At 42.3% G+C, this 26,378-nt stretch overlaps 1 protein-coding gene across 3 annotated transcripts in view; it reads right to left on the reverse strand.

The window, feature by feature from the left end:
- C1H1orf21 (chromosome 1 C1orf21 homolog) overlaps positions 1-26,378 on the reverse strand; it is a 236,998-nt gene that overhangs the window by 105,364 nt on the left and 105,256 nt on the right. For all 3 annotated transcript variants that reach the window (XM_045151949.1, XM_004658714.2, XM_045151956.1), the window contains exon 3: positions 9,450-9,544. In XM_045151949.1, the coding sequence (XP_045007884.1) occupies positions 9,450-9,544 (95 nt within the window). The remainder of the gene's footprint in view (positions 1-9,449; positions 9,545-26,378) is intronic.

Here is a 26,378-nt window from a genome sequence, read left to right on the forward strand (position 1 = left end):
CTGATCTGCATGCAGTGTCTAGGTCATCAATACCTGGAGGAACTACAGGCTGATGGTAACCTCACAATGCTGAAGGATGGGCTCCAAATGTGAAGCAGAGGACCTTTGGGGGTGGATCAAGTGCTGAACTGATTATTAATTCAGCAGGGCTCTGCGCCATACAGCCCAATCCAATGGGACAATGCAGGAAAGTATCTTGCATATGTGGTTTGAGTGTCTAAGGCCCCCTTAGGTGCATGTGTTTGAACACTTGGTGGCCAGCTGATGGCATTATTTTGGAAGATTGTGGAAGCTTTAGGATGTGGCGTCTGGCTAGGAGTGCATCACTGGGAGAGCGGACCCTGAGGCTTCATAACTTTGGTCTCACTTCCAGTCGGTGCTCTGCTTCCTGTTCCACCAAGAGGTGGGGTGGCGAGGAGTCCCAGCCGCACATCATGGGCTGGCAGCCGCTATGCCTTACCCTCCATCAAGGTTGGTATCTCATCAAATTATGAGCCAAAACAATGTCTTTCTCCCTTAAATTGCTTCTTGGCAGGTATTTGGTCACAGCAACAAGCCAAGTAACTAATATTCTTGTGTAAATCACATGCTCAGCATTCTTTCTAACTTCACCTTGTTTTGGGAATTCTTTAGTACTCTAAATGTGCCCAAGCCTGGAAGTGTGTTCCTGCAAGTTCAGATCCCTCAACTCGGTCGGCCACAGCCTGAGCTCCCATCAGCCCATTCGTGGAGCAAAGGTGCCCCACACAGCATGCCGCCTGTCAGTTAATACCAGCTGCACCCTTGCCCGTCTGTTTTAACTCAGTCTCCAAAGTGCGGGAACATCTAAACGCCTTGGGAAAATGGAAAAAATGTAGTATTTGGATTTTAAAAAGAATTATGTGACCTTGCATTTGAGAACAAGCATTTAAGGCTAAAATTCCTAAGATGAGTAGAATAAACTTTAAGCAGAAGTCAATATGCTATTATTTGTTAAAAAGAAGCGTGCAAATGGATTCCTGTGGAGTTCCTAATTATGAGACCATCTACATGGGGTTATCTGGACCTTTGAAAGTTAACAAAGTCCATTCACATGGTTTTTATTGTTCAGAGGCATGCTCAAATAAGTAGAGGACTGTGGTGCCTGTGGTCTTGAGCACTTAGCTTGGCGAGTTGATCTACACTACCCAATGGAATTGCAGAACACTCTCTGATTTGTGCTTCAAGCTGTCAATCCAGTCAATGCTTTGAGAGCAGGAACCATCTACAAGGATCACTTTCTAGTGTCACAAGCTGGACGCTACTCCTCCTAAGAGGACTTCCCTGAGCTCTAGCACATTCCCTCTCATCCGTCTTCATTTCTGCAATCAGATGTGCTGAAATTTACTGGAACTTTAATGCAGTCATCCCCGAACTTGCTTCCACTTCAGTTTTCCTGCTGAAGCACTTTAGAACACAGCACTTAAAGCAATTTTTTTAAATTTGATTGTGCTGAAGAATTGGCAACTTAGACAAAGGTGCTTTAAATAATGATCCTTCAACTCCAGGGATGAGACAGAAATAGTAATAATAATAATAATAATAATAATAATAAAAACTCAACTAACCATGTAGTTTGTCATTTGAGCAAAAAAAGAATCTTCTCATTTCTACAAAGAAATCTGGCAGAGTGATCAAAAATGACCCCAATTCATGCAAACCCAGGAAAGAAGAAAAACAAGCACAGTGAAACCAACCAGCATCAAATGGTTTAGTAGTTCGCAGGGAGGATGTCCGGAGCATCACAAAGGTTAATGAAGGAAAAACAACACAATGTTTTATTTCACTGTGAGAAGGGCTTCCAAGCTACACATGAAATGTCCTTTATTTGCTAAGACATTTTAGAAAGACCAAAGACTGAATATTGTGAAATCTACAGTAATATATGTTCGAATTATTTATGTGGAAAACTGTTAACCTCCATAACATGTAGTCTAGTGAGCCTCAGGTTTTCTTCTGGCTGCCTTCAAGTAATCCCTGCCCCTAAATAAGACAACACAGAAGGACTAAAACTAGGCCTCCTCAAGACTGAGGAAATGTCACAATCCTATACTTAATTCCAAGGTAGTCAAAACTTAAAATTTGTTATCATCACTCTTTGAGAAAATGAATCTTAAACTTTAATATATTAAGTATAAGTCTAAACATCCCTTTTGAACACATTTCCAATTATTTTTATCACCTGTTCCCCATGTAATATAATTCCATATGAACAAATGTAACATTTCAACAGCCAACAATGACATTTTCTATGCCGGGAACTGTGCTAATATTTTATTTAAGTTGTGTATTTTCTAACTAAAAAGGGTTCAATTATCATCAGCATTCTGCATGGAGGAAACTGATCCTTGGTTTGCTTGAATCTCCCATTAACTGAGGATCTACTGTCACTTTGTAAAACATTCATCCTGGAGTTATGTGATCTACAAATGTATGCATATATCTGGTGGGAAAATATAGAGTGTTGTTATTTTGTTTCATAAAAAAGTATAGTTTCTAACACATTTTTAAAAATTGTTGCCTAATAGAGTATAGCTGTACTACAGTCCTACTGACAGTCATGAACGTTCCTCCCCACCCATGGTCCCTTCCCACAACAAATTTTTCACCAATACAAGCAATGCTATACAGTGAATGCCTTGTACAAGCTTTCTCATGCACATGGGCAACTGTCCCATGCCCAACAAGATGTGGAAGTACTGGGTCATCGCTGTACATGTTTAAACTTCACAGACACTGCTCAACTGTCTCTGAAATGTTTATCATTGGAATGTGAACACATATTTTCCTGCAATTGTGCCAAAATCTGATATTATCAAACTTCAAGGTTCTGCCAATCTAGTGGGTGAAAAATGGGATCATATTTTGATTTACATTTTCCTGATAACAGTAAATTATATTAGGTAACACCTAATTATGTCAGGCAACACCCAGACTGGCAACTTAAAAATTCAGTGAGTGACGGGACTAGAGAAATGGCTCAATGGGTAAGGCACTTGTGTGCAAAGTTTGCCAGCCCAAATTCAGTGCCATGTAAAGCCCAATGGGCATTTGTCTACAGAAGCAAGAGACTCTGGAGCACCATTACATGCACACATGCACGTGTGCATAGGCTCTCTCACAAACACACACATGCAAAAAGTAAAATTTAATAATAATTCAGTGAGTGAAAGTAGGAGCAAATAAACACATATGTGCACATTAAATATACTATGTTAAAAATGCCAAGATATACATTTCTTCTGTCATCTTTTGACACAGGAATAAGGCTTCACCTGCATCTCTTTCACTAACCACACACACACAAGGTGCATCTGAGAGCCCCTGTTTTGTTTCTTAAGAGACAATGTATAAAGACCTTGTGAAAGAGTTTGGGTACAAGATTAAACATAATAGCAAGCTTTGAGTAACTTGCCTTCATCAAGACTTGCCAAAGCATTCCATTTCCATTTCACTGAAACAGCTCTTTGGAGGCTTGTGTTTCATTAGTTTGCATATTCTTTAACTAAATTAAGTAATTGCAATGGCATTCAACCAGCACAAACCAGTTTGAGAACAAGAATTTGGCTCTCAGAAATCCGAAATTAAGTGAGCAAAAGTCAAGAGATGTTTCAAAGAGTAGCCCACCAGCAACAGGGACAAATGTGCCTGGATGCAGTGACTCTCCAAGAGGAGGGAGTGCAGAGCAGTAGTTAGGACTCTGCACTGTGCTACTGATGGGAACATGTTTTCCTTCGTTATCACCCAATATGCTCAACTGTGAACCACCTGTTCTGCTCAATTATCTATGTTTCTCATGAATTGCCTTTTTATTCATTACTTACAAGGGCATTTAACATAGCCCACATATTAATTCCTTTGCCTTTTATCACAAATATTTGTCCCCAGACTCTTCTATAATTAACTACTTCTTATATTTATTTGGTTTTACAAAAGACTTTGGCTTCGGTGTCAGGGAATTTTTTCCCCTTAAAGTGTTTGCTATGTCTTTGTTAAGTCTCCTTTTGCTGGTATACTAAATATGTTCCACCCTATTTTCTTCTAGTACTTTAATGGTTTCTCCAGGATCCTGAAAAAGAACTTTTAAAGACCAGGAGTTTTAGATATCTGACAAAAATAAGGTAGAGATGGAGAAATTGGCATTTTGTTGAGATTTATATATGAACCTTTTCAATTATGGGAAATAAGATTGAACTAATACTTCAGACCAACTTAAGAAGGAATTAAGGTCTGAGAAAGTGAAGTGGGTTGTATGGATGCCAAGCAGTGATGAAGACAAGGACGAGAGCATATCTTCAAGTGGACGGCGTCAACGGCTGACACGTAAGTGATTCATCAGCAGCCTCAGAAAGCCAGGATGTTCTTTCCCACCCAGAGAAACTGCATAGAGTGCTCCAATGTCTGAAGGTGCATCTGAGAGCCCCTGTTTTGTTTCTTAAGAGACAATGTATAAAGACCTTGTGAAAGAGTTTGAGTACAAGATTAAACTTAATAGCAAGCTTTGAGTAACTTGCCTTCATCAAGACTTGCCAAAGCATTCCATTTTTGTTGTTAAGCAACTTCGAGGTACTACGCACTGTGAAGGGCTAGACAGACCCTCTCTCATCCCCCATATATATAAAATCAAAACAAAGTTCTTAGCTTCATAAGATGATTGTCTAAAAAGCAGAATGCATAATAAATAAGTTACTTACCAACAGTTATTCTGAAATAAACATGTTTAGCACTGTAGAGAACACAAATAGAATCTGAGAAATCAAGGAGAACTAACATAGGTGGTGAGGCTGGGACAGGTTTCTTTTACACATGACATTTCACCTACAGTTTGATTTGTAAAAACAAAGTGAGTAAAGCAGGCAGAAATGAAAGTGTGGAGTGTGCCGATGGAAGGCAGGCTCCAGGCCGCTAGTCCAGACCTTAGGAAAACTGCAGGATTCACCAATGGGGAGGGATGTTGTAGGCAAGGCACAAACCAGAGCTTCCTATGAACAGACCACAGGGGTGGCACTTCAAAAGGGGCCTCGTGGACCCTATGACGCTGCCTTTGCCCAACGTTCCTGCTTCTACCTCTGGCTGCCATATTTATTTTACAAGCACTCGGCCACCAACTGAATCCATATGCACATCTCTGGGTTCAACTGACTTACCATTCGTCCCAGCAATCAGGCAGGGGAGTACCTAAGAGGCAGCCTCCCCTTTCAGGCTTTTCCCAGCCTTCTCCAGATGGATGCTTTCTGAGTTCCCAAGGCTTGGGTTGCTCAAAACCTACCACTGCTTTCACTCTGTGGTCACTGAGGTCACGTGAGAGCCTCGGGGGGTCGGGTTTATGTCGACTGTTCCTTTGCGACCCTCAGTTCCTAAAGATCCTGAAAACCTGGAAGTCACGGGTGCTTTGCTTGTGTTCTCATTGCACTGCAGTGAAATGGCTTAACTTTCTCCCTTGTATGGTCTACCATGACTTTTTCCAGGGTGGGCAAGAGTAAAGGATGACTTTATGCATTGTAGTTCATCAAACATAATCTTCCTATACATTGTTCCGTTTCACTGAGGTCACAGCTGGTGTTCACCGTCAGCAGCCCGTCGTCCTTCCAGAACACTGAAACTTTGCTGCTGCCGTTACCTCGACTCCCCGGTCTGCTCTTCACACCCAGAGCTGTCAGCTCTCCCTGCTTCAACTTCCACAGCCTTCCCTATTCTCCCGATGTCACCTCCATGCCTCTTTTTTTTCCTGTCATAAAGACGTTTCCTTTTTTTCTGAAGTCACCATACAAAAGAATGCGCTGGATTACATTTCCATGCACCTATGTTGTTAGACTTTGTTATTATTTCCCTCCCACCACCCCCCCCATCCTCCAGGCTCGTTGTCTCTTGCAGAAACTATCATGACAGGTGTCCCTTCTTGGCTCCCTACATCAGCCCACATGATACCTGCTTCTGCCATAAAAATCTTCCCGAATCACTGTCCCATCCTGTCCACCTCTGGCTCCAAACACTTACCTGAAACCTTTGTTTAACCCACGGCATCAGTTTTAGACCTTTCCACAGGCAGGCAGGCTCCACAGGTTACCCTAGCTCTACTTTGATTCTCTTCTCTCATGCTTCCCTGTGGAGCCTGCCCCCCTTTCCCCGTCACTTCTCAAGCAGCACTGCGTGCTTTGATTAACTAGTCGGGTGTTTTCCATCTGTCCCTACTGCCTGGAGCGCTTGTCTTCCTTCAGTACCGGGACGCCCATCATAAACAGCAGCTCCTCCGCGAAGCCGGGCTTGCTACCCCAACACACCTGTGCATCCCGTGAATGTCCGCTGCACCCCGCATTTGGAACTCAGCCATACTGTTTTATTGACACTTACTGGGCCCCCGACAGCACAGACCCCTTACCATGAAGGTCACTGGGTCCTTCTTTTTGTTTCTTTGCTGTCCAGTACAGTGTCTTGTGTGCAAGAGCAATTAGTGAATGCTTGCTGAACAGTTCTCTCAGCTCTACAAGAATCTCCTTGGGAAAAGTGAGTTTAAGTGCCCAATGTAGTAGGTGCCCCTGTTCAAACAAGATGCTCAACATACCCTTGAAATAACTTCATGGCTGCCGAGACAAGGTTTTGCCAAATACATGTGACACTGGCAATACCATTAAGTATCCTCTTAGAAATCTCTCAAGTAGTCAATACAAATGGATTTTTAACACCCTGCATCCTTTCCTTCTCTGCCGATGCCTGCCTCTCGCAGGTGCCTACATTGTACCACTCCGCCTTTACCTCACGGATCCACTCACTACTACCAGGAGGCCCTGGTTTCTCCATTTGATGGTAGGAGGTTGAGAAGTAAAGCAAGTTGTCCTCAAACTCAAGCAGCTTCTGTCTCCAGAGCCCTAAGTCTTCACCATTATGCCACCCTTCTGTGGTTATGCTTGCAGTGCCAAACACCCTTTATTTAATAAGCAGCTTTGCAAAAACAAATGTGCCAAGTTGGAGAGATGGCTTAGCAGTTACAGCATTTGCCTGTGAAGCCTAAGGACCCAGGTGCGATTCCCCAGAACCCATGTAAGCCAGATGCACATGGTGGCACATGCATCTGGAATTCGTTTGCAGTGGCTAGAGGCACTGGTGTGTCTTTTCTCGGTCTCAAATAAATAGGTAAATAGATAGATAAAATATTTTAAAAATCACAAATGTACCAAAACAGTGACATACTTCTTAAAATCATTCTTTGAAACACAAGAACTTCTCAACACTTAAATTATGTTAAATGTTGTAAAAAGGAAAGAAGTGTAAAGTCTGTTTCATCTACCTTCCAATATAAGCTGCAAGTCTAGGAGGCTATTAACTTTGTTCAAACAACATGCATGGCCCATACTTGACAACGGATCTCAAAGGATGGAGTGGGCAGCACGCATACCATGCTGCTACATAAGTGAGCATCACTTCCAAGTTTGGAAAGCAGTCTGGTGATTTCCGAATCAAAGCTGACCATCTACTCCCTGTGAGCCAAGGACATGTTTACACTCTTGAAAGCTCCTGTTAGCAGAGCGGATTCTGATTGTCTGGCCAAGTAAAGCAGTGAGAGTTGTCACACACAGTATGCAAATGAACTGGAATGACCAGGAATTTCTTTGCAAGCCTCAGTTTGGCCTGACAGAAGGGCACTGGTTCTAATTCTTCCCATGGGGTTGACAAGGAGTATGCCGGCAGAATTGAAGGACTGCAAAGCTGACAGAAGGGAAAAAGCTGTGCCTTTTTCTCTTCGGGAGAGAAAGCACCCAAGGTGCTTGTGGATGCTATACAGGATCAGAGGAGAAGGAGGAGCAAAGTCACACCCAAAGAGGAGCCACTGCCCCGCCCAGCTGCACCCACCGGGGGCTTCAAATACTTTATCAGAGATGAGATTTATAGCTCAAGCCCAGGAAGACTCTGCTTCTTAATAATAATTTTAAAAACATGGAGCAGATAATTCTCCTACTTGGATCTTTGATTCATGTACTCAAACAAAACAAAATTTCACATCCAGAGTTAGATGACATGAACTTTTGCTATTTGGACATCACTAACTTTCCTTGATTTGTGTTGTTGTTCCACTGTAGGGTTGATGAATCTCCACCCAAAACGTGATGCTTTAAATCCAAATCCCAGTTCAGAAACAGCCTTTCTTCTCACATTAAAAAAAAACCAAAAAACAAAAAACTACAGTGCTGGGGATGAAACCTGGGGCCTCACACACGCTAGCCAAGTGCTCTGCCACTGATTTCCAATCTCTGTTATTTATTTTCACTATTTAAAATGATCTCGAAGCCGGGCGTGGTGGCGCACGCCTTTAATCCCAGCACTTGGGAGGCAGAGGTAGGAGGATCGCAGTGAGTTCAAGACCACCCTGAAACTACATAGTGAATTCCAGGTAAGCCTGAACCAGAGTGAGACCCTACCTCAAAAATCCAAAAAATAAAATAAAATAAAATAAAATTATACATAGATATTCTCAGCTGTCAATTATATGTTCAGTTCAAAGAGAATGAAGCCGAAGAGCCTGTGCCTTTCACTCAGGTGTGAAGGGGCCCAGCCGCCAAAAGCATCATGAGCGCCGCTTCAGGTTTTGTCCATTCCTCTGCTGTAGCAGTTATCAAAATGGACACAGAAAAAGGAGTGCCAGCAAAGTAGCAATGTTTTCTGATATCTATGCCACATGCTTCATAATACACTCAATCATTTAAGAAAGGAATGATCTAAAAGTAAAACAAAACTATGTCTATCTATCTATACATATATATGAACAAAAATGTTTTGTGCCTATATCATTGAACAAATACAATTCTAAGCAATATTAACTCCTTTTAAAATCAACCCATAGGACAATTTGGCATATGTCTTCATAGAGGAAACTACATACTGATTTATAGTAAAGAAAAATGTTTCCCAACTTCCTACTTTATCTCATTACAATTTTCACACTAACTCAAAACTCACAAGGCCTTTAACATTGAGACTATGAACAATGAAGAGCAGACTCTGAATGGAAACTTTTAGACACACAGTGTTTTCCTTTGAAAAGCAGCTTCCTCATTACATATCTCAAATAGAAAAATTTGACCACTCACCCTGACCTGGAAAAGAAAAAAATAAAAAAAAGGGTGGAGGCAGTGATGCCCATCCTTGAGTCTCAATCCTACATCATCCTTTTCTTTGCCTAAATTTGGCTCTTTGAAAGCACTGATAATTTTTCTGTATTGTCGCTGGAGCATGCCTTATCAAGATTAAAAAAGGCTCTTATTCAGAGGCAAACAGGATGTAGGGGTAATGGTGTAGCTTCCAGGCAAGCTATAAATAGCCGGAGCATTTTCAAGAGATCTTGTACCAGGGTGCCAGCTACAGATCGAACACTCGATGCAGCTTTTTAACAATGGCGTCACCAAAAGTCATTGACAAAGAGGAAGTTCAATTCTTACCAAGTTTTCTTGGTTCCTGGCGGCTATCTTCTGCTCCTCTTCTGCCCCGTTTTTCATGTATTTGACTTCTTCCACTGGTTTGATCCTATACTCATCTGAATACCAAAAAAAAAAAAAAAAAAAAAAAGAAAACATATCTTAATTTTTTTTCCACATTGGCAGAAAAGCTTTAGTGGGAAAGGCTGAGTGGTATAGTGTGTTAGGCCCTCTCCCTTCTAGTCCTTATGAGGGGCATATATGGAATATTCTGGAAGAAGCTCAAAAGTGGGCATCTTTTTTTTTTTTTTTTTTTTTTTTTTTTTAGCAGGAGCTCTTTTCTGCCTACTGGAAAGGCTCAGCACAACAAAATGCAGCAGTTGCAAATGCCACAGCAGAGTGGCAGGATACGGTTATTCTGTCTCTGACGATTACTTGGGATATAGACACACTGACCCTATCAAATAATGAACCAAGAAGACCGGAGAGGAAAGAGAATATTTGTCTCATGTGCCTATGGTGGCAATTTTCAGTTGTATGTAAACACCTTAAGTTCTCTCTTTTGTAAAAACAAAGCATTATTTACAACTAAGGAGTTGTACTAATAAGAACATATAAATAATTGGAAATTATGATTTTTAATTTGTGACTTCTTGTGTTAAATTTGAGCAGAGAGCACTTACTACACATGAACTACTCATTTATTATACATGCTACACTTTAGCTGCTATGAAGTTGAGAAGAGCTATATTATCACCTTGATCTAATAATAAATAGGTAGGTATCTCTCTCAAAGCTGGTGCGTTCAAAAGGGTTGGACTTAAAGTTTGAAACAGCCACAGAAAGCACATGAATCCCAAAGTCAATATCCAGTATCAGACAAAGTCAGAAAAGCCTGAAGCCAAAGTTCTTTTGTAGGCTTGAGGCTTGGTGACGACAAAGATGACATTTTCACCAGATTCCTGTCAACAGGAAATGAACTGGTTGCAGTAAATTGAAAAATAGGTGTGACTTTGAGTCATCTTGGTCTGATTTGTAAGGGAGGAAAAGCACAGAAATTATGGAATTGAAAATTTTCATCAACAAACTTGTGAGCGTCTTCTATGTGGTATGAAGTAATGTCTAAGAAACATGGTTGTTTATCACTAATAAAGTTCATATTTCAGCTTAAGAAGTAACAGATTTTGGGATGGGGAGGTAGCTCAGCAGACAAAAAGGTGCTTTCCACCAAAGCCTGTAGTCCTGGGTTTGGCTGTCCAGTGCCCACATAAAGCCAAATGCACAAAATAGCACATTCATCTGGAGTCCACTTGCAGTGGCAAGAAGGTCCTGGCATTCCCACACTCTCTCAATCTTTCTATGCTTGCAAATAAATAAATTAAATTTTAAAAAAGAAGTAATGTGTTTTCTTATGGCCTATGATTAACTGGGTACAATGACTATATTCTTAACTTCTTGTTTTGGTATTTTTAATATGTGTATGGTATGTGTGTTGGTACAAGTATGTGTGGTCATGCATGCGTGTGTGCTTGCTTTTGGGGGCCAAAGGTTGACATCCAGTGTCAGTCTCTCTCTCAGTCTTTTCTTTTTTGAGATAGTGTCTCTTGCTGAACCCAGAGCTCATGGACTTGGCTAAACTATTGAGCCAGTAAGCCAAGAGAATCTACCTGTCTCTTATCTCCCCAGTGCTGGAATTATAAACAGGTGCTTTTCCGGCATTTGCATGTGTTTCAGGGGATCTGGACTCCAGTCCTTATGGTTGTGTGACACGCACTTTACACACTGAATCATCTCCCTTGTTTTACTACTTAAAATATAACCTACTAGAGGTTTGCTTTCCTCATCCTATCACTTAAACACCCCATTCCCAAAGACATTTGTTATAATAACATCTTTCCAAATAATTTTTCTGGTCAAATGTTTTTCAAAATTATCATTTTATGAAACTAATATATTTGCATATATCTGCACCAAGACTCAATGTCCATAGCAAAGCTACCTGTTTATTTTTTTTCCCACCAAACAATTCTAGGTAGATATTGATTCTCTTCTTTCTAAAGAAATTTGATATTATAGGAATAAGCCCTTTAGGAATTCTAAGTCTAAGATGTATTAACAAGTTAATTAGTGGATTCTGGTCTACAATTACAAGGTTAAGGAATATCAAAGCTGGATGTGATGACACATAACTGTAAAACCAATACACAGGAAGCTGAGGCAGGAGGACCTCAAGTCTGAGGTCATCCTGGGCTAAACTGTAAGTTTGAAACTAATTCAGGCTATACAGCATAATACTATCTCAAAATGAAAAACAAGAGAATTTTATATTCCAATTTAGTATTCAGTACAGAAATAAATGAAGATAAACAATATTAACACATTTAATTAAGAATTGTTTCCTCAGAGGCTGGGAAAACACTGCTAATTAAAAAAAAAGAATAGAGGGGCTGGAGAGATGGCTTAGCAGTCAAGGTGCTTGCCTGCAAAGCCTAAGGACCCAGGTTCAATTCTCCAGATCCCACATAAGCCAGATACACAAGGTGGCACATGGATCTGGAGTTCATTTGCAGTGGTGGAAGGCCCAATTTCTCTCTCTCTCTCTCTCTCACTCGCATAAATAAATAAATAAATAAAATATTGAAAAAAAAAAGAATAGAGCTGGGCATGGTGGTGCACGCCTTTAATCCCAGAATTTGGGAGGCAGAGGTAGGAGGATCACTGTGAGTTCAAGGCCACCCTGGAACTACATAATTAATTCCAGGTCAGCCTGGAGCAGAGTGAGACCCTACCTGGAAAAACCAAAACCCAAACAAAACAAAACAAAAAAAGAACAGACACAAATTATACCTACAATGTAATGATAAAGAGAATAATAAAGGTAAAAACATAAATTAAAACTAGCCCTCCCAAATTTAGTCTGGAACATCATAACACAATGACACAATTGATAATATTTTACTGAACAACTGAACTCTTAGCTGCTGCTCAGGAGTCTTCAATTACTAAACATAAACAGGATAGATACCTATATTCACAATCCCAGTGTCCCCACAGAACAGGCCAGGGAAGAGCACAGGACACGTTAGGGCCTACACAGGGATTCCACAGAGGAAGATGAGAGCACAGGGTCTCCCAGAAGGGGACGCCTGCCCTTCTCCACTCTCTTGTCCCACTGGCCATGTCATAGACAACTGTGATTCACTCTTCACTTTCTTAGCCCTCTGGGTAACACAACTGAATTGAAAGTTAAGGATAAACCATTAATATTTTTTTCTGATGAAATGGAAAAGTCTTGGCGACATGATTCTGAAAAGTAGCATAATCCCTAACACCACCTTTTTTCTCTTTTATTTTTTCCACAAATTTAAAAAGTGGATAGGTAAGAACCTGTCGTTCACAAGCTGGGCTAGCCAACCAGGGCAGTGTCAGGGGTATACAACACAGGGAGATAAAGCAAATATCCAAGACAACAAAGCCAGACCCATCGTCATTGCTCACAGAACACACCGCATAAAATCCATCGAGGGGACTGGAGAGATGGCTTAGTGGTTAAGCGCTTGCCTGTGAAGCCTAAGGACCCTAGTTCAAGGCTTGATTCCCCAGGACTCACGTCAGCCAGATGCACAAGGGGGCGCACACATCTGGAGTTCATTTGCAGTGGCTGGAGGCCCTGACGCGCCCATTCTCTCTACCCTCTTCTTTCTCTGTTGCTCTCAAATAAGTAAATAAATTTTTTTTAAAAAATCCATCGAGGCCTAAAACAAGAAAGCCAGCAGGACCCTTCAAGAAGCCACAGTTTATACCAAGCAAATACATCTGATGCTGGGAATGAAGATGCCCATCTGGAGACAGACACCCCGTCAGGGAATGTGTCCCGTATCTCCATGGCAATGCAGCCGGGAGAACAGCCACATCAGCGGGCCTCAGCATCTCAGGTCAGGACTGGGAGGCAGTCCCTGCAGAAATCCAGGGCTCCTTTCTGTCAAAGGCACAGGGAAGATTCTCTTGCAACGTTAGACCTGTTTTAGGGGAGCCCACACGGGAGGACAAGCCAGAGGGGTCCTGGCAGCAAAACAGTGTGGTGACTTGATTTAGATCAGGAAGAGGCTGGCGCGGCTTCCTCCAGCTCCCTCACACCTCATCACAGTGTTTTTTTTTTTTTTTTTTTAAATTTCTTCCTCTTGATCTCATCAAGTGTCTTACTAACAACAGTAGACCAACTCCAGTTCCCTCCATGTAAACAGTTGCGGGTTGCGCGAGGCAAAATGACCAAGTAAAACTGAAGTCGTGTGATATTATCAGCATTTGATTTTCTAGCTGACAGTGGACAGGGGCTCGCGTTGTCTGATGGCAGCCACTGACATGAGAAGACCGTGGATGAAGAAGGAACTGAAGAGACCCAGATGTTCACGCCTTGGAGAAAACAGCTGCAAGATCCTGGTTTAACGCCGGGCTTGGTGGCGCATGCCTTCAATCCTGCCACTCACCTTTGATCCCGGCACTCGGGAGGCAGAGGTACAAGGATCCCGTAAGTTCAAGGCCACCCTGAGACTGTACATAGTGAATTCTAGGTCAGCCTGGGCTAGAGTGAGACCCTACCTCAAAAACAAACAAAAAACAAACAAAAAAGATCCTGGGATATAGCTGGAGGGTACTGTTCACGGAGAGCTTCTGACTGTCTTCCTCCTTTCCCCATCTAAAAAGTACGTTTGGGAACATTTTTGACCCTTTAATAATCCTGCCATTATAAATGCACACAGTATCTATATCGTTCTAGCTGCATTAGTCATTTTTTTTCATTATGAAGGTAAGTTTGTAACAAGTCTTTTCTTCTTGGGGGGGGGAATGGGTGCGCAGGGTCTTTCAGCTGCTATGAACAAACTCCAGATGTGAGTGCACCCTTGTGGTCATGCCTGGCATTGCATGCTTGTGTCACTGTGGTGTCTGGGATCTGGAGGATTTGAACAGGAGTGCTTAGGCTTTGCAGGCAAATGCCTTAACCGCTAAGCCTTCTCTCCAGCCCTATAAGAGATCTTATCCCTGGGAGTGGCGCAAAAGGACCAGGGGGGATTTGAGGGAGAGAAATTCAGGGAAGGGTAATCCCATCTTCTTCCACTAATGTCTAGCGCCGGTTTGGAGGTGAGAGTTTGGAAAAGACAGGCATGCTTGAAGTTAAACCACCAATACTTCTAACAGGAGGAGCTCTGGAAGTGAACAGCCCCACATTTGAATGCACTGCACTTCCGAGTGCTTTTGTATACAGGAACTTCCAAGAGGACACAGTTTTCTTTCTAGGCTCTTCCATGGAAAATTTGATGGAGCTGAGCCATGTCATGAAGAGTACAACCGCACAGGTCCTAGGTCTTAGGAGGAGGTGGTCTTCTGATAGAAGCAGGTGGGGTAGGAAGAAAAGAAACATTTCCTTACATGATTCTGGATAGATGACTGGACACAGGCTAACTCAGATAATATATAAAAATATTTTATTAAGCAGAGAGAAAGAAAAGACAGAGAGTGTATATAGGTGTGCTATGGCCTCTAGCCACTGCAAACCAACTCCAGATGAATGTGCTACTATGCGCATCTGACTTTACTTGGGTACTGGGGAATTGAACCTAGGTTGTTAGGCTTTGTAGGCCAGGACCTTAAACACTGAGCCTTCTCTCCAGCCCTAGGCCAACATTTTAAGCAGTCAAAATGGTCTGTGATGTCAACAACTTCCTCTTCTCACAATCTCGTAATCTCTATGTCATCTCTTCTTAAGTTTCCAGTGAATTCTGTAGCCTCCTCCCATTACCTCTATCTGGTATTTCCCCAAGGCATGTCTCCAAGGCCATTTCTCAAACTTCCATTTTCTCAGACATTCTTGTCTGAGAAATCAAGATGAAATCAAGGTCTCTACTTGGTGCACTTCTCAAGAACGCAACACAATGGGGTAAAGTGAACTGAGGCTGGATATGTGCTAAGGACAGGAGCGGAAGAAGAGGTACAGTTACCAGTACGCCTTGCCTTTGTCTTCTTGGCCACTGCTGAGCTTCCTGGATCCGAGCTACTTAGTTAGATCAAATTTGGAAAGTTAGGGGCTGGAGTGATGGCTTAGCAGTTAACGTGCTTGCCTGAGAAGCCTAAGGACCCAGGTTCAATTCCCCAGCTCCCATTTAAGCCAGCTGCACAAGGGAGTGCATGCATCTGGAGTTTGTTTGCAGTGGCTGGAGGCCTTGGTATGCCCATTCTCTCTGCCTATCTCTCTCTACTTGCAAATAAATAAATATATTTTTTTTAATTTTGGAAATATATCAGCAAATATCAATCAGTAGCTCCCTTCCTCCCTTTCTTTCCTCTTCATCTCTCCATCTCTGTCTCTCCTCCTTCCTCCCTCATTTCATGCAGCTTATAAATGACAGAATTAGGCACTCAAGCAGCTTAACTTCAGTACATAACTATTAGATCACCATGCAGTCAAACTTGCCGTTCCTATCATCCTGACCTTCAGAATTCAGTATTATGTTTCTCATTCTTCTAGCAAGTGGTCAGTGAAGAATATTTGTTAAACCAACAGAAGTTTAACTGCAGAAATATTAAAGAGCAAAGAAGAGTGAAGGATTGGACCTGGTCAGCATATTTGAGTCTGTTCCTTTTCAACAGTTCCTCATCTGGAAACACCTAGCAGTATAGACTTAGCACCTACTATGTAATGGGCTACACAATGAGCTATGCAGGAGACATGCGAGGAAGGGGACGGAGTTGCCCAAGGGAAACGAGCTGTGAGAGGGGAGGACTCAGGCGCTGATCTTCTGATGGAATACATTCCTCAGCACACGTGGACTGACCACATTTCACCACCACCATATACTAGGGTGGATTCTAAATTTTAGAACCACCTTTGTACAAAGTAGACACGGACCTGCCAAACTCCTCACACTGTCATCACTCCCCTAAGTCACCAGTCCTTGAACAATAACTATTACAATGTCACCTGAAGAAAGTGATCTGGTCAGTAACCACATGATAGTAATAATCAAGAAATGTCTAGGACAATTATAGACTGCCCATTCTTAGTGTTATGAACATTTCTAAAGACATCAACACATTTAATATGAAGTTATTCCAATTCTTTTCAGTTTGGTTCAAATCAAGATAATGAAGGAAAACTAATTGCAAAATGAAATGTTGTAAGTTTTTAAAAAATATTTTTATTTATTTGGAGACACACACACACACACAGAGAGAGAGAGAGAGAGAGAGAGAGGGAGGGAGGGAGAGAATGGACACACTGGAGCCTCCAGCCACTCTGTGCATCTGACTTTATGTGGATACTGAGGATTGGCACCTGGGTTTCCAGGCTTAGTAAGCAAGTGCCTTCAAATTCTGAGGCATCTCTCTAGCCCTGTTCTAAGTGTAATGACCTAAAGGTTATCTATCAGTTGTATAAAAATAACAAGGAGGAGAATTATGATTTGAGACTTTTTTTAATTTATGGAAACTAGACATGACATGAGAGGTGTTCAGCCATTGTATTTCTACTAGTGGAAGTACAGAGATTGCTCATATTTGTACATATCCCTTTTGAAGACCCCTTAAAATCTAATGCAACTAAAATGGCAGTTCTCAAACGCCTTTTATATCCTGTTCACTGATGAACTTAATGCTTTTTACCTTTACATGAAATGTAAACAAGCCTCAGAGTTAAAACTTCTTGTGCTGGTGTTTACTATTGCTTTGTGGTTGCTATGGTTAGAATGATGTGGGTGCCCCCCAGCAGTCATGTTGAACTTAACTCCCATAATGGTGCTATTGAGAAGTGGGACCTCTGGGGAGTAATTAAAGTATGATGGCTTTACCCTCACAAGAAGGACTGATACTATTACACAGCGGCCTAATGGACTGAGTGCATCCCTCTTACCCTTCTGCAACGTAAGACTACACAGGAAGAAGGTCTTCACCAGGCATCCCATAAATACCAATGCCTCGATCACAGACTCCCCTGTCTCCAGAGCTGTGAGGAAGGACTTTCTATTTTATATATAACCAGCTTGAGGTATTTTGTTATAATGACACAAAATGATGGAGACAGAGGCTGAGAAGATAGCTCAAAGGTATTTCCCTAGTGTGCACAAAACCCTGAGTTTAATTCCAAACACCTCAAAAAAAGAAAGAAAAGAAGTAAAAAAAAAAAAAAGGACCAATTTCAATACATCATTACTAATAAAAGATATTTTAAAACTTGGGGTGAACTGGTAGAAATGGTATCGAGTTTTTATTTTAGTTTGATGTTTTCACACTTCCTAGTGATAGTGCTTTTCCAGTGTGTTGATCACCTGTGTGTACTTCTTTCTTTGTGAAATGTCTCTCAGCTCTTCTGCTCTTTATTTCATACTGAGGTTGTAACATTTTTTTATTGGATTTCTTATTATTGAACTTCTGTACACTTACCACGTTATGAACACCATTCTGGTCCTAATAGGCCTGAGGACAAATATTGGTTCATTTCAGTTCAGACACGAAGGTGGCAGGAGCTATCTATCTGCCTTCTGCCCTTCAGTCGGTCCCCTGCTGTCCTTTTCTGCTTGTGTCCTTTCCTTCAGCAATATTTACTGAACACCCACCATACACCCAAGACAATGCTCAGTCCTGGGGCTGGATCTAAGACAGGCAAGCAGTCCTCTTCCAGTGGAGTCACAGTCCATGGGGAGAGTATAAAAATAAGGCAATATAGAGTGTTTGCAGCCACAAGAAGCATAGGAGTGGGGTGGTGTCCCTAAGGATTGGAAGGAAGGACCTTTAGCCAAAGTTAGGGAGTCTTGAAAGAGTGATATATCTCGATGTCATCCTAAGAACACTGTTACATGTGAGAAGGAATAGTTAAGGCAGGGCACAGTACCTGCAAAGGTCAGAGAGAACATGGGACACAGGCTATCACTCTACGTGGTTAAATGATGCAGGTGTGCAGAATTCCAAGGATGTGGAAAGGAGTCAGGAAAACAAGTGGAGAGGACCAGTCCAGGAAGACCTTGGATGCAAGGACAACAGTCAGGTTCCCTTCTGAAGGTGACATGACTCCCACCAGGGCCCAATCAGTGAAGCTACTACCAGAGACCAAGGCTCTGTCCTCAGCCATATCCTAACCCTCTCTTCTGGAGACATCTAACCAGCTTAGAGCCAAGGCCTTTGATGGTATGAACTTCTCAGCATCACTGGGGTTGCCTACACTTTTGAGAGGTGAGAATGACAGAAGCCCATGCGGCACAAGAAAGAGGATGACCTTAGAGCTTACAGATCCCATGGGAAAAATAAAAATGATAATCCTTCTCCTACAGCACTTTAATAATTAACACTAGAATTCTGAGCTCATTTCTGAGTCACTCAATCATTCAGCAGGGCAGACAACACATTTCCTTTTTCATTTCAGGTTCATTATTCAGTGAGCAAAGAACTATTACCCTGTCACTAAGGGCATCAGGATATTCATTTATGACAAGTCATGAAAAAAGACCATGGAACCCAGATTCAGCCTGGGTTTTAGAAAGCATACTATAAACCAAAGGTTTTCTTATGGGTAGGGACCTAATTTCTAACATATGTGGTGATAATTCCTAACCCTAGAGCATAGTGAATGGTTGAGGTTTTGGAGCACTCCAGAGAAGTAAGGTGTCCCAATAGCAATTAATCTACTCTCTCAAGAGCCCTGCTCTTCCTCTTTTCATAGAGCTCTTTCTCTGCCCATCATATAACTGCTGAGGCTCTTGGAAAGTCTGGGGATCAGTTAAACCCTCTTTGCTATTATTAGCAGTTTTCCAAGTCTCCCTGATAATCATGGCAGATCAAAGCTTGTACAAGCATTTTCCTCTTGCCTGCTTTGATTTAATCCTTATTACCCACGAGGGCAAGTCCTAACTCCCTGTTAAATCTGCAGAGAGGTTGGTCCCCACACTATTGAGTTCAAACCTAGGATGGTCTGAGTCCAATATTCTGATTTTAACCCCCACTTTAAAAACATTGTATTGTGTGTGTATGTATGTGTGTGGGGTATGCATTGATGGTACATGTGTGGGTGTCCATGCACATGTATGGGTGTATACATGAGGCCAGAGAACAACCTCAAGTGTCATCTTCAGGTACAATCCACCCTCCTTTTATGATGGGGTTTCTGGAACCCACCAATTAGGCTAGAACAGCCGCCAGCAAGCCCCAGAGATCTTTCTGTCACCACCTTCCAATGCTGGGATTACAGGAGTGTACCATCACACCTGAAATTTACAAGAGTCCTAGGAATCAGATTCAGGTCCTTATGCTTGAGAAGCAAACACTTTACCTACTGAGCCATCTGCCCAGCCCTGCTTGTGTGCTTTTAAACCACAAACCAGATAATTCTTCAGGGGATTTTACAGGTACAAAATATACATGGACCCAGAAAGGATCTGGATGAATTTATATGCTATGGAAAAAGGAATAGAGGTTGTAAGCACATCTAATCTTCATGAGCCACATGGGAGAAATGCCTCGTCCCTAGTCAGTGCTCTAGGGCATCAATTAGTGGAGAATTCCAGCCCAGTGCTCTGGGAGTTAGGGGTTAATACAACATGTGAAGAAACACTGGGCACTTTTCATTGAAATGGCAACTGGACTCCAGCGCACCTCAGAGAAGGAACTCAAGTGGTGTCCCCACTCAAATATAGTGACTGGTACAAAGTTTTTTATGAAAATTGGTTATTTTTAAAGACCACACTGGTTTAAGGTTACTGCTATGCACTTGCATCTATCATATGTGTCTTTGATATTAAGACAGAGCAATAACATTCAGGATCTCTTCCTGCACTGAGGAAAGGAGGAGGAGGAGAAACGGGAGTGGTCACACTTAAAAGGCCTGTGTCATGCTCTGGATCCAGTTCTGAAAGCCTGACATACAGCAACCCATTTAATGTTCCCAAAAGTTTTGTTAGTAGGACCCCAAATGTCTCCAATCATCCAGAGGAAGAAACTGAGGCACATAATGCTTGTTCACGCCTCTAACTGCCAAGGCTTAAATCCAGGCAGTACGATGCAGAGCCCAGGCTCTTACTCAAGTTTCCCACAAAAGTGAAATGAACTTCTAATCAAAAGAAGAGTTCTCCTCATTCGCCATTTATGAAACTGTGCCTCACACAATGTACAATCTCCTTGAATAGACTAGGCTTTTAGGATAAATAGGCATGCATGTGTGTGCATGCATGCATGTGTGTGGGCACACACATGCACACTATTCCTTCTCTGTACATATGAAATCTAAAATGCCTCCAGACTCAAACTTCCAAAGCACTGACATGAAGCCCCAAATGGAAAATTCCACACTATGAAAGTTTCATAAACAAGACTATTAAAAACATGACATAAATTTATTCAGGATATGTAAATACAGTTTGCATGTAGACTTAGTTCCTAGAGCCAGAATATCTCATCATATGGTCAGGGAAATAATCCAAAATCTGAAAAAAATGCATAATTTGAAAGTCTTTGTGGTGGTTTGAATCCGATGTCCCTCATAAACTTGTGTGTTTTGAATACCTGGTCCTCAGCTAGTGGCATTTTGGGAGGTGGAGCCTTGCTGGAGGAGGTGTGCTGTTGGGAGCAAATTTATGGGGATTATAAGGCAGCTTCCCTTAGCCAGGGCCCAGCGCACTTTCTTGCTGCTGTTTTCCATCTGCTGTGGCAGAAGTGATGCCCAGGCTCTGCTCATGCTATACTTTCTCCTGCTGTCATGATGCCTCCTCTCCAGACTATAAACCAAAACAAATCCTTTCCCCCCTGCTTTTGGTGGGATGTTTTATCCCAGCAATGAAAAGGTAACTGCAACACTTTCCCAGTCTCAAGCATTACAATTAAGTAGATGTGAAGCTAGAGTAGTGAGCAGGAGCTCTGTGCCTCAGTTCCCTCCTCTGGAGACTGGAGGCATCAATCCTGTTTCACTGAGCTCCCATGACTATAAAATGGGTTCAATGTCAGGCCACAGAACTGGATCTAGAACACATATGTACATACAATGTAGAATAAAGAAAAACTGATATTTTTTCTTTATGGCATGAGAAGATACTAATGCGCAGAATCACATGTATCCGTCACCACATATAAAATCATCATCAGGAATGCGAGAAACATGAATAGTTTTTCTGGGCCTGACAATGAATTTTAGCTGCCTCAGCTGTAGTCACTTCTTCCCTGCTATCCAGGGCCATGGTCACGAGTTTACAGAATGGTCATTTAGGTGTGAGAGACTGTAAGATCATTCCAGTGTGAACTGCAGCTTTCCGAAGAAGCCACCCACTCACATCTGTGCTGATGAACCTGAGGACTAATTGACTGACTAGAACATCATGACTGTGGAGAGAAGGAACGCTACAGAATTGTCTTGGGCTATCTTTAGTCCCCTTAATAGCCATTTACTACCAACCTCTGTAGCTGACATAACATCATTGTGACTATTAGGTAAAACTTTTGGAATGCATGACTTAGCAGGCCACTAGCCTCCACCTACCCTAAAGCTAAGAATAGCATCAGATAGCTTTTGAAACCTCTCTGCTCGGCTGTTACCCTCCTACCTGATGTCTGCTCCCATCAACGTATTTGGCAAATACACTGATTTATGACTTTCTTTCATTCTCTGTGTGTAAGAGTTCTCACAGCCTCTTCCACAATAGAATATGTCACTAGGGTAACCCTTACATATGTTCCTGTGCCATGGTCACTGACTTTTGCCTCAGCCCAGTCTATCTCTTACTTGTCTAGGAGCAAGCACTGGGTGTTTGAGTTGACACCAAATATTCTCCTTAACGTGTCCTGTGTGTTATCAGTTAAGGAGGAAGCCCAATCTACTGACTGAAATGTCCATTTGACATAGTTCCTTTAATTAGTCTCAACTTAAATGAATTTGTGCTACAGATTCTCAGATAATCATGACAGAGGAATGTCTATCTCAGCATTAAGCATCCTTCATCCTGGAGTCCAGCAGCAGGCCATTGTGCCAGGGCAGATGGGCCTCTGGGGTGTGTGATACAGATGGAGAAAGGGCAGGAAGTCTTCACTGAGCTTGAAGAAAAGAACTAGAGAGGAATATAGATCTAAGGAAGAGCGGGAAGCTCTCTGAGTAGGCTGAGAGAGAGGGGAAGTTGTAGAGGATTAGAGAGAAAATAGATGTTTGGGATAGTGAAAAGGAAGAAAGGCAGAGACAGACAAAGGCAGATCCATGGAGGTGCAGGCTGTTTGATGTTGTGCTGCGCTTCATGAAGGAGAGGGCTTTTTAGGTTCTTGGAGGTTATTCTGCAAGAATTCAAATAGCTTTTTAATGCTATCTGGTGTTCTTTTTAATATATCTCTAGATGGATGCTGGCTTCCAGGGGCTTGACTAACCTGGGTTATAGAACTATTAGAAAGATTTAGCTGCAGCAAAATCATTAGCCAGAGCTGGAAGAAAATAGAGTCCTTTTCAGCTCAAGTCATTCCCTGGTACAAGAAGTGCCATTGGGATTTTTAAAATGGAAAAATAAATCCGAAACATATTTTCTACTAAAATAGCAGTTTCTCTATGAAAAATATCACAGGCCCCCTTTCACTAGAGAAACGAGTCCTCGAAGTGAGCTGTGAGAATGCTGGCAGGAGCCTCCCCTCACGTGCAGGCAGGAGGGGTGGCTCTCCTTTCCTTGGCAAGTCTATATACATAGCTCTTACCTTGAGAGCTACAGCCTTATAAAACAAAGGATAGTTCTCAATAGATATGAATCGCCAAGTTATTTTCCCCTCTGAGACTAAAGCGTGTGTTGTAACAGTGACAGAGAAAATAGCTCTTTAGGAATAATGTGTCCAGGGGAGTAGGGGAAGTATGTGTGCATGAAAGCTTCATGGTGAGCCACGTAGTAAATAAGAACCTACTTACTGCCCCAACCTGGTAAGTCTGATCAAATTGATTTTAATAGTATATTCTGTTCAGTGTGCTTGTGGAAGACAGTAGCTCTTTTATTAGGCATCTGAGCAGTGGAATTTAAAGCCTGTGTTGAGTAGCAATCACACAATTGGTTCTGTACTGATGGAGGGGCTCATAGAGAAATGATTCACACAGACTTTCACCCACCCATTTTAAGCTATCTAAATGTAGACTAAGACATCTTGGCAGTACTTAAGGCTGACCTTCCATTCTGCTTCCTCGAAAGGAATGGAAAAAGATCTGCACTTTCTAAGACTTTGGATAATTTAAATTAGACACTTTCAAACTTTAGCAAACCTTTAGCAAAGTCTAAAAGCACCGTATCCAAGCAAAGGAGAAACTGGGTGGAAAGCCACTGAACCTTAGCTCACCATCCATGTGAACCTCCTACAAGGGGAAAGCTATTCTTAGAAATGCCAATTGTACCTGAAGGAAAGACGGGGTTGAGGGTTTTCTATGCTAATGTATGGTCTAGCCAAAAGACTTCGGTCTGGCCCAAAGTCTCTCTTACTTACTTCTATAAGTTACTCTTACTTGGCTTACCTCTTTCACATTCACAATACAAAGAAATCTTTTGCCCATCAAGCTGGTGCGGGAACAGAGGAGTGTGCAAAGTCTGCCGCATATGTCTGGTCAGAAAGCTGCCAGACTGGAAGGGCACCAGTCACAACCTCGCCCCCTGTGATGCCCCCCCCCCACCCAGTGTCAGTTTCCTGAAACAATGTACAACTGTGCCCTACAGACTAGATCAGATCACTCATTCCTGTTCTCCCCTACACCCCCAGATCCCTCCTGTGTTAGGTTTTCAGCATCTCACTGAGCTGGAAAGCTTGAAGGGTCTACTCGTTAGTGTCTCCTTCAGGATGCCCTGTAGGTGTGCCTGGCTTGGCTCAGTAGCCCCCACTCTGCTCAGCTCACTCACCTGCTTCTTCTCTGCCCTCTCCGCTTGGCCACTGACTTCTTTATAATCTCATCTTCCAAGATCCATTGTCTGTTTACTTCTCTCCTCAGTTTGTAGAGGACAACATGCCAAAGATTATTTTCCTATTAATTTTTTTAATCCTTACTTGTAGAACTGAATCCTACTTTATAAGGATTAAGAAACTTAATAAATAATAAAATACTTAAAATAGGGCTCCGCACATGAAAAGAACTAAATAAAAATAAAGTCCTTTTAGAAACTTCTCTGGGTTATTCTCCCATAAGGAGCATATTTTAATCCTTTCATTGGCATGTATATATGCAGCATATGCGGTACAGTATATGACATGTGTGTGTCATAAACAGGTCTGCATGTAGTTGTATGCCACATGTGTATGGAGGCCAGATGCACACAGTGATGCAAGCGCACAAGGCCACACGTGCACACAGCGGGCGCACGCATCTGGAGTTCGAGTCCAGTGGCTGGAGGCTCTGGTGCTCCAATTCCCTCTCGTGCTCTCACTCTCTCAGCCTTGCATGTAAAAAAGGCAGTCTGTTGGGCTTGCCTCAAAAAAAAAATTAAATCACTTCTTTTAGAAAAAGAGATGTCAAGTATTTGCAAAACACAAAGGGAATACAAAGGTTCTTTGGAAATCAGCACCACGCAGAGAAACTCATCAGTACTCTTTCCTGGTAAATACCAAAAGACTTTGTGTTTGGTCCAGGCACATGACTGGATATACATCCTCATAAATACATGGAATCATCATATGTGGGTATACATAAGCATATATGATACACATATATACATATACATATATATGAGTTTCATAATCATTTTCTTTTTCATTCAACATTTGACCATTTTAATGCAATGAAGCAAAGAGACAAGGCATCCTTAAAACAGCAATACAACATCAGCTCAGCACACTCAATGGTCTTCCCTCCAAAGTTGAGACTCTGATCACTATGCTAATCATCCAGTGCAGGCAGGTCATCATTTGGTCCAGGAAGCTCCAGCGCCAGGCAGAGCCAACGCCAAATATGCTGATACAACTCCAGCAACGAGCCTCCAAATTAGAGATGCCTTTGACCTTAACTGGGTTCAAGTTACCCAGAGCTTAATAGTCAGACCTGGCTCAGAAGGAAGTTACTATGAAAGGGCAGGTGTTCAACGTAAAGCATGGCCAATAACATCCGTGTGCTGTTTCCTTGGAGCCCCTGATGCCATTGCCATCTAAAGATTTAAGGCAGTGGGTCAGCAGGGGGAAGAAGGAACAGGGGTCACCTAGCTATTGGTGCCCAAAGAGCAAGCCAGGGCCAAAAGGTCTCACACTGAAGAGACTCAGTAAGTCAGTGCTTGCTGGCTCATGAGCTCGGCTGAGAAAGAAGAGGAAGGCGCTAACAAGGTTTCTTCTCCACTGAACTAGAAGCTCCGGAAACTTTCTGATTCTGAATGTTTTCCTCACCCCTCACTGTGCAACAAACAGCGTGGCTTCTTTGATTCCTCTTTTCCAGAGGACACAATGTTCACTAATTGATGCCTGGAAATAAATAAAGCAAGCTGAGTTCCTGACCAGATTCTATAAGAAATGACCTGCGTGAACTTACAAAAGTCACCTGGTTTCTCAGAACCTCGACTTCCTCACCTATGACTGTTCCTGACAGCATCGCCCCCCATAATCCACAGACAGTGTCACTAGCACCTGTTCAGTAACACTGAATAACTATGAGCTGGGCACGAGGCAGGCACTGGTTATGAGTAATTAAACCACATGTACTGTCTTCAAGTAGCTCCGTCAGTGGTCATAATACAATGATGAATAGGGGAGCTGGGGCTAGATTTTCTCCAAGCCGTCCACCCTGAGGTGAAAGGCACCTCTTATTTGGAGGCTCATTACTGGAGTCCTATTGGCATATGTAGCTTTGGCTCTGTTTGGCTCTGGAGTGCCTGGGGCCAAATGAAAACCTGTATACACTGGATAGTCAATACAATGATATCACTCTCCAAACAGTGGAGGTAAGATTTTCTCTACTTATTCCTAAAGCAGGACTACAATGTTTTTGTTCCATCTCCACAT

The sequence above is a fragment of the Jaculus jaculus genome, chromosome 1 (assembly GCF_020740685.1).
Source record: "Jaculus jaculus isolate mJacJac1 chromosome 1, mJacJac1.mat.Y.cur, whole genome shotgun sequence".
Taxonomy (NCBI): Eukaryota; Metazoa; Chordata; class Mammalia; order Rodentia; family Dipodidae; genus Jaculus; species Jaculus jaculus.